General features: G+C 36.3%; 1 protein-coding gene across 4 annotated transcripts in view; it reads left to right on the top strand.

Moving 5' to 3' along the window:
* GLCCI1 (glucocorticoid induced 1) overlaps nucleotides 1-12,888 on the top strand; it is a gene marked incomplete at both ends in the record, with an annotated part of 49,898 nt that overhangs the window by 30,647 nt on the left and 6,363 nt on the right. For 2 of the 4 annotated variants that reach the window (XM_079538495.1, XM_079538497.1), the window contains 3 exons: nucleotides 1,714-1,827; nucleotides 5,095-5,247; nucleotides 11,584-11,794. In XM_079538495.1, coding sequence (XP_079394621.1) covers nucleotides 1,714-1,827; nucleotides 5,095-5,247; nucleotides 11,584-11,794 — 478 coding nt within the window. Of the gene's footprint in view, nucleotides 1-1,710; nucleotides 1,828-5,094; nucleotides 5,248-11,583; nucleotides 11,795-12,888 lie in introns of all 4 variants that reach the window. The other 2 variants (XM_079538494.1, XM_079538496.1) reach the window with 1 other exon arrangement.

Raw genomic sequence — 12,888 nt, 5'->3', positions numbered from 1 at the left:
CCCTGCCTTGTGTCCTTGCTTTTTGGATATTCTTGTAACCATCCATTTCAGTCCATGGCTGTCTTCTAGTCTGGGCTTCATTTCTTTCTTGTTCTGCTTTTTAAAGATTATCACTTCCCTACACATCCACTTCTCCAGCATTTTTGATCTATGTTGTAGTAGATATACTTTTGTGTTCCCTTAACAAACTGGTTACTTTCTTCTTCATCTCTCTGTTAAGCTGGGTTTTCTATTTAATGTTAATCTTACATGGAGAATCAAGTAGTTCAGGACTTTTTTTCTGTGGAGTTGAGGTATCTTCAAATTCATTCGAAGTTTCGTAGTGCCTGAGTGGCACTTTGCTCAAGAGATTTCTCATTCTTTAGCACATTTTTTTAAAAACTTGGTTGTGTTCAGACTATCTTAATGTATTCTCCAAAACCCATTTGGAAATCAACCCGTTTCTGTTATTGAAGATTAGGAGTAGCCAAACATTTCTGAGTAGCAGTTCTTTGAATATGGATTATGAAGTGTGGCAAGACTTGATGTGAAACATTTAAGGCAGATCTGTTGTGTGAGTGATGTTAGAAACAAAACCAAGAAAATTCCAAAGCTTATAGTCAAGCTCCATCAAAGCCTTCACTGAGCACCGTCAACTCTTGATGCTGAAAAGTGGTATGAAGTGTTTCTTTACCACAGTGCTGCTTTTTTGCAAGGACATTAGGGATATATTTAACTACTTGGACTTGACCGCAGAGTGAATGCACTTGAAGTAGTCTCAACTCAGGGGATACTTTCCAGCTGATGAATTCCATGTGCGCTCATATCTCCTTACTTCAGATTTTTTAATTGTATCTCTAGCTGTGTTTAAAATAAGTGGGGACTTGCATGCGTTGCCTTTTATGCCAGCATGCTGATTGTGAAAGAGTGAGCGTGAAGGAAGAAAAAAAAAGTACCCTGGTTTAAGGAAGTGTCTGTACCTGTTGTGTAAATTTGCATATCATCTAAGTTTCTCAAACAATGCTGAGAGAGTTAAATTCTCTTTCATGTAGAAACTATTCAGGGGTAGTAAGTGAAAGAATTCCTGGATTAAGTGCTTTGATTTCTATTAAGGAGCAGGTCAAGTGAACAATGGTTGTAGTTGCATTTGATCTTTAAAATATGTTGTTCGCTTACACATCTTTGCAACAGACATCAGGAAAGATAATTCTGTCTACTTGAAGAAATCTGTGATAATGTAGCCTGCAGGGAAATATAATTAAATATATTAAGCTCTCCAAGATGAAGCAATACATACTGATTGACAGTCGTTTGTAGAGGTTCTTTTGTTTTAATTATGAATTATTGGAAAACTTTGCTTTGGCTCAAGGTCAAATAAATTTGACTGTAGGTTTCACAGTCTTTCAGTTTAAGCTAGTTCTAGGCCAGATATTGTTGTAAATTGTTACTAGGGATACTTTGCATCAGTTATTACAGTATTTCCTTGTAAATGAGGAAGTTTATTAGTAAACTGAATCTGCTTGCATAAGCATGTTGGTGACTAGGGCAGTTACCTTGGAGAAAGTGTCTAGTAGGCAGTTAATGTTCATACCTCAAAGGTAGATAATCCACTATGCTTGTAAAATTCTCTAAAGAAGACTTTAAAAACATCTGTGATTCACTTCATAAAGAAAGATAAACAGATCTTCTTTTGATAACTCATTAACTCACTTCACCTGAACTTCTTTCCAGCAGATTGCCAAATTGAGACAGCAGCTTCAGCGCAGTAAGCAGAGCAGTCGTCATGGTAAAGAGAAAGAACGTCAGTCACCTCTCCATGGTAACCATATAGCAATCAGTCAGACTCAGGTAAGTAGACAGCTGCTTATATTAACAGCCTCCTGGTTTATCAGTGTTGGTTGAATAGCTTGCTCTTTCTTCCCATCTTTCTTCTGTTTGCTTCCTTATGTGGTACACTGAAATGCTTAGCAACCTCATACCATTGCATCTACACTGAATTTTATCTGATAACCATCATATAAAAGAAAGAAGGGTTGCAGCAGGATATAAACTAAAATAAAGATGCTGTAGAAATTCTGTGAGTGGCCAGATAAGACTGTCTTTCCGGGAATACATGTTTCTAAGACTAATTTTCGTGGTACGCTTTCAAAGGTCTCTGCTCCTCTGGAGGGTTTTTGCTTATCAGCTACACAACCCAATTTCATCTGAGCTCATTTTATAGGTAAATAAATAAAATGTACCAGAAGTGAGCAGTCTGGATTGACAGCTCAACAATTGGTAAGTCTTTGAGCAGCAGACAGAACTTTGAACGGGACTTCTTAGAAGGTATTTGCATTGAGATTACAGGACCCAGTTTTCTGCTTCTCTGAAATGAACGGATTTGTTGCAAACAAATATAAGGCTTATAATTCACCTTATCATGTATTCATCAGTAGAAGACCGGAGCATTGCTTTATCCAGTATTTAAAGAAAGATCTCATTTCCTTGTCCATTTTGGGAGTTTTTCTGGTAATTTGCTTATTGGTTAACTTGTGGCCAGAGAAGCAATGATTCCCTGTGATTGACAAGTTAAAAAAGAATACTGTCCTGTCTGCTTTCTAAAAGGATGACGATAATTCGCCTCAAATTTAATTTTGATTGAAATCAATGATGCTTACCAGTTATCCCATCCCTGAAATAGAGGGCTGTTTATCTTTTACACTACAGGGTATGAATCATCTTCATAACTTTGCCTAGGACGTACCTTTTGGTTGTTATGGTAGTCTAGGATCATTGTCAATAAAAGATTCTGTGCTCTAGGATGAGAACCTTCACATAATTCTTTGTGGTAGCAGTGCCTTACATGAGGTAGAACAACATTGCTATGTTACAGTATGTGTTGAGAGTTTCCATCATGTCCAGATTATGTTGAAGCGTTCTCATGTTTTATATCAGTGAGCAATGCAATGACAGTCAGTGGGCAGTGTGATGAATTCTTCTCCAGCAATGAGTTTATTACACCAGCTCTCCTTTTTCTTTCTTTCTAATTTATCCTCTGATCTCTCTCAGGCTGCATATACCTGAGGAAACACTTCTTGGTGAATCAGGAATAGGACTGTAATCCCTTAAATTCTCTGGAAAGTAAAGCTCAGGCTCCTAGTCTGACATCTTCTGTGTTGTTATTACTTAACTAAAATGATTTGAAAATGTATGCAAATCTTAATAGAGTTAATTGTTTTAGTATTAGCCTGGCTAAGACAGCTCTGATTTTTAGATCTTTTTGTGTATCAGTTACAAAAGCTTGCCTGTATTCTGAGAGTGTCTTTCTCATATTAAAAAAGATGCTGATGCTATGAGTAATAGCTTTGAGCAACTGCCTGGGCAAATTACCCAAGTGTGAGCCTGATTCTTAGCAGGGTGCAATGAAAAATGCCTCACACAGTGTTCTGTAAGTGTCACAAACTGCCAGTGGAACTGAAACTGGTTCTAAAGCTCAGGCGAGATTCTGGTAGTGACTTTGTGAACCCTTAAGATACCTGTAAAAAGCAGTTATCTTTTCTCATTTGACAGTGTGAGTGTTTGAGTCCTGATTAAATTTTGCCTACAGTGGATCCTTAATTTGGTCTCCATATTGCTAAGAGGCAGCTATTTGATCTCCTGAAATGTTTGCACTGTAGTTGTATTTCCTGACAGCTTTTTAAAATAGTGTTTTTAAAAGAAGGAGTTGTGCCATGATGGCTATTTATTCATGTTGGCCGATTCCTTTATGTTCCTTCTGCTTGGATAAAGTCTAGTGGTTAAGATCTGGTCTTGTGATGTAAGAAATTGATGTTCTTCCTGAAACATTTATGTCTCTATATCAAAAGCTTTGCTGCATTTTTTTTTTAATAGAAAAGGATTTTACTTTCGATCTCAATGTAAGCTGTTGCATGTATCGATGCCACTGCTTATAGTAAAAGCAGTCTGTCACAAACTGAAACCCACCTAAGGTGTATGCTTGATGTAATGTTCTTTAGCACTGGGAACTCGCTCATGCAATGTTTTGGATTCTCAAGAACGTGTTTAGCAAGGCCAGTGAAGTTTTCAGTTTTCCTGGGACCTCCAAGGGATGCTATTCTGCAGGCAGTGTTTCTTAATGTTCAAACAAAAAGCAAAGCAACAAAAAACAGCAAGCAAAACAGAAAATGAAATGAAGCAACAACCAGAAAACAACAGCCCCTCCCCCCAACAGGCTGATTCACTGAATCATGAAATGACAAAAATTTGAGTTGGAAGGGACCTTTAAAGGCGATCGAATCCGGCTCCCCTGCAGTGAACAGGGACAGCTACATCAGGTTACTCAGAGTCTCATTCAGTAATCTCTCAGAGATGTCCACTGGTGTGTTTTACATTTTATCTTATCCTGTGATTCTGTGAACAGCAGGAAAATATATACTTGGAATTTATGACTGTTAGTGTAGGTGCAGCTGCTGCCAAGCTAAAATGTTCAGAGACACGTGCTCTTGTGAATGGATCCTTCTAGTAACATATTTCCACTCTTTTTTTTTTTTTTTCTGAAAACCATATTTGTATTTTTTTTACGTGCTTGATTCTTAAACTCCAAATGTTTTCTCTTAAGATTTTTGACACAAAGTTCTGAAATGTTAGAAGCTACTGAAATTAGAGGTTTAGAATGAATGCCTCATTTTTCTTTAACATAAACCAACCAAAAGAGGTTAGAAGTGCATTAAATAGATATTTCATTTGAGTGGTTAAGCTTCAGGAATGTTGTGAAATGCCTTTTGGATCACTGTTAAACCATCCACGTCAGCCCACCGCATGCACCGCATCCCCCAGTGTGTATTCTGTAGTCAGTACATCTGGAAAGAGCGTATACCTGCCTGCCTACTGACAAATGAGGTAGTAGAATGTTTTTATTACAGAACTCTTGTGAGTCAAGAAGAGGTGATTTTAGTTGGCCTTTGATTTACACAAACGCTTCTTTTTAGTTAAACGTGCCAAGTAAAGATGGTCCTTCTAGATGGCAAAATTAATACAGTTTCTTAGTTCACCATCTTAAGGTTCTTTAGTTTTGATCTCATACTTCAGTTTTATTCTGTTTTCCAACTTCAAATCATGTGGCTCTCTACCTTCTAGGCTTCTATTTCCAGATCAGTCCCTATGCCACTGTCAAACATTTCAGTGCCAAAATCAACTGTTTCACGTGTGCCATGTAATGTAGAAGGAATAAGCCCTGAACTGGAAAAAGTGTTCATTAAGGAAAATAGTGGAAAAGAAGAGATATCCAAGGTAAGCTTATATTAATGTGTCTATAGTGGCTTTTTCTTTGTGACCTACAAACACATGAGAAAACTCCCTCATAGCAGAAATTATTATTAATTTTCCTCAGACTGTTTAAAAAAAAAAAATTGTTTCAGTATTTTAGGACTGCTTGTTCTTCAGTTTATTTTTAAAGGCCTTTTAGTCAAACATTTTATTTAGAATACCCTTTCTTTAGAGAACCTGTAAGTTTTCATGAGAAATGTATGCACTTAAATATTCAGCTTACCGTGAGTAAGTAGAAACTGGGAGATTAATTTATTTGCTTTATTTTACGTGCTTTTTCTTAGGTAAGACTTAAGTTTCCTGTGCTCTGCTGAGCTTCTTGGTTTTAATGCATTTCTTCAATAAACTAAACTGAATGTGAACTGTTTAACTTCCTTAAAACACTGATCTGTAATGGGGGATCTCTGTATGGGAAATACAAGCTAGGCTCCTGAACTTGTACGTATGAGAGATCTGGAGTGTTGGAATTCTCATGGAAGAGTACTAGAGTGCTTAAATAACACTTAAAATGTGAAATGCTTTGCAGCCACCCTTTCCTAAATAGCCAATGAATATTCTCTGCTGTGGGATCAGCTGCTGTTTCTTCTAATTCTCTAATTTTTTTACTTGTGAATAGTCTTCTAATAGCACTTCAGTGCACAAATCAAGCTATAGAACTTTAATCAGAGGTATAAGATTCCAAAGTCTGATGTTTGTGTTTCTTCACTATGGCAGTAAAGATTAAAAATAAATAAATAAATAAAAAGCTTTGGAATATTCTTGGCTTCTCCAGAGAATTAGCTGTGTTTTGAATGAAATACCTCAGTAGTAAAATGTTTCATGCTAGATTGCCTTTCCCAAGGCTGTCTCATCCCTTTATAAGAATCTGTGTTGTAAGAAGGGGAGTAGAGACAAAAACAAACAGAAAAACCCCAAAAGTCCAAATCAATAAACTCTGTTAGCTCCAAAGAGTATAAGAAAGTATATTGTATTGCCGCTATTGATATTGATATGGCCAGAGTTGTGATGTCTTGTGGTTGAAGGAGGTTTAATTTATTTATCAGACAAATCATCTTTGTAAGTGCTGTCCTTAGGCTTTAACAGCTCATTACTTCAGATGCAGAACCCAATCTTATAAGTTACTGAATGTACTGGCTCTGACCCAGCCAAACAGGCACATTCCTAAGTGCATTGTTGGACTGAGGCCAGATATGTTCAGCAGTTTACACAACCAAGGCAATAGTGAACCCGTCATCTAAACATCTAGCTGGGGAGAATCTTCAGACACAAAAGAAAGTCATAAATTAGGCGTTGCTCTTGAAGTCCATCTTTGTGGGCAAAGGGTTGTTTCCTGTTATATAACTGCTAATTTCTGTCAGATCTCTTCTGGTGGGACCTAAAATGGGACTCCTAGCACCGTCTTAGAGCTTATTACATCTCACAGTTTACTTATGGAAGATCATAATAAAAGTGATTTACTAAATCTTACCGCTGGTGAACTTTCCCCAACTGCAACAGTTTAGCTTCTTTTTAGCCAGGGGGTGCTGGTTGGCTGGGTTAAAGGTTAGAAATTACTGAACAAAAGATAAACCATAGGAATCCAAACTTCGTTAGTTTCACTGATAGTGAAACAATTTGTTTTTCTTTCAATTTTCTGTCTTTCCTTCTGGTTGTAATGTTCTATTTTAAAAAAAAATGTAACAGTCAAAGGTTAAGTGGTTGCCTTGGGTGATACATGAAGGACAAACTTCATTATGAGCTTGCTTTTGATATTAGTGGGCATCTAAATTCTCAACTGGTTTCTTCTAATCTGCTTCTAAATTTACTTCCTAGTTTCAGCAAGTGCATCTTTAAAACTTTGTGTTAATCAATCCAGCTGCTTAAATCTCTTGAAGCATATTGTGAATCTAAATTCATGTCGTAGAGAAGAGTAGTTACCTTCATTTTTTTTTACATGCAGTATACTATCTTAAGTTGTATTCAAATTTAGCTAGTATGTTAATAGCTTTCTGATCTCATCAGTTTCCTTTAAATAAGCATGTTTGGAATATGAATATCTTAAGCAAAACAAAATGCATTTTAGTTGGTCAACCCTTAAAAATTATAGTTTAGTGTTCTTGACTTTTTTTTTGCCGTTACTATTTCATATCTTCAGTATAAACTTGTGAATTTTTGAACAAACTGTTTCTGGGTTTATCACCTTGAAATAGGTGATGCATGGGACAGAAGTAAGCTTATGGTTAAAGTAGATCTGGTTTTATGGATGTTTGAATTACATTTTAAATTAGCTGCCAGTTGAAATTGGAAACCAGCGGAACTTTCCTCTCACATTCACACTTTCTTCTTTAGTCTTCAGATACACAAATAAATTTGATTTATTTTTATACTTTTTTGATTTGGGGGTAGGATATTACATACTTTATTTTCCCTTTTGCTGACTTGAATTTTAGCTGTCCTACTTCTTAAAAATGTATGAATTGATTTGGAATGTATTTCTATCTTTTTGCTGATTTTGCTAACTGAATTCTTTGGAAACCTTCTTCACTTTTTTTTTTTTTTTTTTTTCCACCCACGGTATTTTAATAATAGGAATTTTACTTCATGGAAGGGTAATTGTGGAGCAATTAGCCTTGTTATTTTTACATGCTTCATAAAGATAATGGATGGTACAGTAACGTCATTAGGTCTTTCTTTTAATAATCTAATTGACTGTGAAGTTTAGTGATATGTGGTCAAAGCATTTCAAGCATTTCTTCCTTTTTGGTTTGGCCGTGTGTGTATATTTTTTCAGATCATCTCTCTTGCTTAGCTGGCTGAAGGCATTCTCATTTTTATTTCATAAAAACAGTTAAAGTTGGCATTTAGTTTGGAGTCCCTTTTTAATAGCATTTTTGTCCTCGGGTTTACTTAAAAATGTCATTTCATCTTCTAATGCCTTTATTTAAAGATTCTGGATATATTTTCCTTCCTGGTTTATAATTTGGTGACCAGCTTTCCAGGAAATTGTAGTTGTCTCTGTGCCCACTACAAATTGTACAGGAGAATCAGCTTTCTGTGAAGTTGTCTGGCCTTTATTCATTGCCTTATTGTGTTTCTGCAGCACAAATGTTGGAGACTTTGAATAAGATGTTCCCCCCAACTCACCACAGTATCTTGCTTAATTTCTTTTGTTTCTGGAAATAGGTAGTAAAATGCTTTTACGTACCTATCAGAAAATTCAGTCCGGTAATAATTGTTTTTGGTTGTTTTTCTAATTTGAACAGCTGCACAGGGTCTATACCTTAATCTTCATATCCTTCATCTGAAAAGTTTTGGGTTTTATTCTTCTGAATGTTCCTTGTAAGGAACAGTCTCTTCAGGATGTGATGGATTTTTGCACTCTGATGTTGTCTAATGCATTGATGACTGTATTTATGCTAGAAGGCAGAAGCAATTTCCTATCTCTGCCTTTGTGCTTCAATCTGGGGAATAGTTTTTAAATTAAAAGCATTGAATGCTTTACTCTGCAGAAAACGCCTCTCAAATAGATGTAAGGCATTTGAGAAACATTATTTGTAAGGTTCCTGTTGGTATATTATGTCATAGTAGAATTCCTGATGCTACTCTGTAGGACAGTTTTAATTTGATTGATACTGAAAATATCTGGTGATTTTCAATTGCATTAAGAAGTGCGTGTTGTCAAATAGACCATTTCTGTACTTTTTCAGGGAGGTATAAGGACAGTTTATGACTATATCCAAGAACATACTGTCTCATAGTCGTTGTTGGATGTTTTGTTGGAATGCCTTTGGAATAGAATTAGTACATGACTGAATCCTGCTGCAGGAAAAAAAAAAAAAGTATACAGAATTCTGTAATTTTCAGCCATTTTCCATGCACTGAGAATTATGACAACTAGTAGCAGCTGTACTCAATTATAGTTACCCTATTTCTTGTGCTTTAAGATTGTGAGGACTTGGGTTTTTAAAAATAGTTTAGGCATAACTCATGGAAAGTAAGTTCTGGAGTCTTTTTTCATGTTGATCATGTTTAAAAATTGAGTATTTCAAGTTGATGTTTTCACAAAGGCTTATGGTCTTGTAAAAAAAAAATTGGGCTCATTATTAAGGGAAAGAAATACAGAAGCACAGTAATTTTTGAAGCATTTTCAGGCTTTTTCTGTTATTTTACTTTAGAAAGTGATTAAATATGTATCATAGAATCATAGAATCACTAAGGTTGGAAAAGACCTAAAAGATCACCCAGTCCAACCGTTCACCTATTCCCAATAGCTCTTACTAAACCATGTCCCTCAACGCAACATCCAGTCTTTCCTTGAACACCCCTTTTGTATCTTTGTATACTTGCATGTATTTCTAGAGGCGTACTGAAAAATGCAGATGACTTTCTATGCCTTCAATTTTGATTCAGCAGAGGCTGAAATAAGCGATTTGGGATATGCTTCTTGACTACATAAGACTATGGTGTTTCTTCAGGTGTGGAAATCCGTACTATCCTGAAGTCTTTAATTATGTGATTACTTACTGTTTTTATTCTCTCTGGAATCCTTGCTTTACCTGCTCTGTGGTATGTGCACGCAATGAGCAGCCATTTGGTGTTTTCTCCTCATTAGATGTATGTCATAATGTTCACTACTAAACCTTGCTTTGGAGCCAGAAATCTGAATTCCTTCATGGATTTTTTTCTTACTATATATTAAAAGTGTCTCTGAAATGTTGTTTTATTTTTATCACACCTATGTTAGAAGTAAGGTGATATTATTTGCCTTTTATGGATGGAGAAACACAAATCTATCAGGCTTTCATAGTGTGCTTCTTCAGGTAGCTCAGGATACTGCATGTGTTTTAGGACTTCAAAGTGCAGCTCTCACAGTTTCCTTCTCCATCTGTGAATGATGAAGACTTTTGTAAATCAGTCCTGTATAGACTGGGCTTCCAGAAAAGATATGATAAAAGAGAAGAGTTGGATCAGATAACTTTGGCCTCTTGTAGAATCTTTGTGTCAGAAGCAGATTTAAAAAAAAAAAAAAGCTGTTCTGTGTGGCATTTCTTTTCTTTTTGTTATGTTAATTACGAGACTAATTTTCTTTCTACAGCTTCAGTCTTGTTTTCTACTTCTGTCTGTGTAGTAATACAGGTCTATCTTCAGGTCTATCTTGTGCATTGAATGAGTCATGGCCTGTTGGGGGCAATGGGAATAGCAACACGTGGTCCTGTCGTAATATACAACATGAGCTCAGCTGTTGAAACAGCTCTATCCAAACTTTTGAGCATTTGATGTAGCAACTGTAATATTCCCCTTATAGTGTATTGCTTGGCTTTTAAATGAAATGTGAAAAGGTATTAGCTAGAAGCCTTATAAGAAGGAAAGGATTTTCTAACTCTACTAGGCCTGCCTCTGTATAATTTGATGGCTTTCTACATAGGCTGTTGCTGAGGAATATTGTTTCATATCGTCTTTATTAGCAAAAGCACGTTGTGTTGAATTTTAAGCTCTGGAATTGGCTGCTCTAATTTTGGTACATATGGAAAAGAGGAAAATGAAACACAATTCTTCACTTGAAATGAGAAGGAAGGAGGCCTGACATTTCCTATCTTGAACTTTTGATCATTCCTCTGTGGCTTGAAATGGTCCTTACTGAAGCAAAGCTAGAAACATCTATGCTGTATATTGCAGCATAAGGTGCAAGATCAACTGGCTGGTGCCAACTAAACTGATATGAGAAAGCAGTGCTTATCTCTTCAGTTTGAAACAAGCTTGTGAACCTTATATAAGCCTGTACATGTTTTCTTTTAGTTCTGAATTTGTTGTAAGCCAGCTACAGAAGTGAAGGTTGGAAAGTACAGGAGTGCTAGAAAATTACAACCAAACTTGGATGGTTTCATTTGTAATTGTAATTCAGTTCATTGTTAGGCCAATAATATGCTATTGTATTAGAAATATCTTTTATCCAGGTGTGACCCCTGTCATGGTACTTGTTTATGCTTTGTGCTAACTGTTACTGAAAATTATTCTCTTTAGTATAATGAGATCTATTGATTTGAGGAGGAGATTGCTTTCTAAAATATCAGAAAAAATGCTAAAAGTGCACCTCTTTGTTCATTTAACTCTATTGCATAAGAGCATATCGTTGTCTTGGGAAATCTGTGCATTGTCCCAGCATTGAGCATAATTAATGTATGTTGTGCATTTTGAATTGCATTATTTCCTTCCACAGAAGTTGTTTCAAAAATGAGCTATTTAGATTTCACCTGTTCAGTTCAATTACGAGTACTAGCTGGATCTTTTCTCAGAAATCTGAACTGCTTGTTTCTCTTGCAGCCGTTGGATATCCCTGATGGTCGAAGGGCCCCGCTACCTGCTCACTATCGTAGCAGTAGTACACGAAGCATTGACACTCAGACTCCGTCTGTCCAGGAGCGCAGCAGCAGCTGCAGCAGCCATTCACCATGTGTGTCTCCCTTTTGCCCTCCTGAATCTCAGGATGGGAGTCCTTGCTCAACAGAAGACTTACTCTATGACCGTGATAAAGGTGAGAGTAGAATGGCCCACCTTTACCTATGGGAGGCATGTGATGTCCTGCTTTTACAGTTACCTTCATTTTACTCATTACATCAGTTTTCGTTTTTGTTTGATTGTTGTGGAGGGATTGAGGACTTATCTTAAAATTGGTTTTGTTTGTTCACATATCTTTTTCCCTCTTGTTTGTGAAGCTTCACAAACATCTTCCATAAATACGTCAGAGGAGCACAGCAAACAGTTTTACCCATTTATGAAGATTCGAATGCAAAGAATTCAGAGTGTAACATGTTTGTTTCAAAAGGGTTTCAAGAAGGTTTGTGATAGACTTTGTATTCATCATGGGTGAGTTATTTACTGATCAAAAAAAGTGAGTTTTTGGACTATTTTATAAGTACTCTGCTTCTGAAGTCACATCCCATTTGAAGCAATTTGGTGAGGAACTCATATCTGAGTTTAAAAAAATCTGATGGAGAGTAATTATCTGTCTGCGTATGTTGTTCTAAAAGAAGAAAAATTCAGTGTAATTTGTGTGCTAATATGTCAATATTCAGTGTTTTGTCTAAGTTTGAAAAAAGTAGTTTTATGGAGGGAGTAAATTGGAGTTTCAGAACAGAGTTAATTTACAGACGAGACAGTGTGAAAATGAGGCACCGTCATAAAAAGATTGATTTTGAACAATTCTTTTTACAATGAAATGATTCTTGGGTTTCTGGTTGTCTGGACTTGAGCTTTTAATCAATGTAAATATGAGCTTTATTTTGGAAAAATGCATTTGGGAGAGATGTGCAAGCTAATAGCAGTATGTTCACAGGAAATGAAAGCTAAGATTTTGATTTGGCATAGATTTACTAATGAGCTGAAAGCAACAGTATTTTGAGTTTACAAGCTAAGATTTAAGCACTTCCTGCAATTATTTTCTGTTTGATCATCCTTAAAGTAATCTTAATTCTAAGTGATAAGCTGAAGTGAGTAAGACTGGGGCAGAAGAAATTATATCATAGATCATAGAATGGCCTGGGATGAAAAGGACCTCAAAGATCATCCAGTTTCAACCCCCTGCTCTGTGCAGGGTCACCAACCACCAGACCAGGCTGCCCAGAGCCA

The sequence above is a fragment of the Tetrao urogallus genome, assembly GCF_951394365.1.
Source record: "Tetrao urogallus genome assembly, chromosome: 7".
NCBI lineage: Eukaryota > Metazoa > Chordata > Aves > Galliformes > Phasianidae > Tetrao > Tetrao urogallus.
Note: the sequence above shows the minus strand (reverse complement) of the source record. Positions and strands in the feature narration are given on the sequence as shown.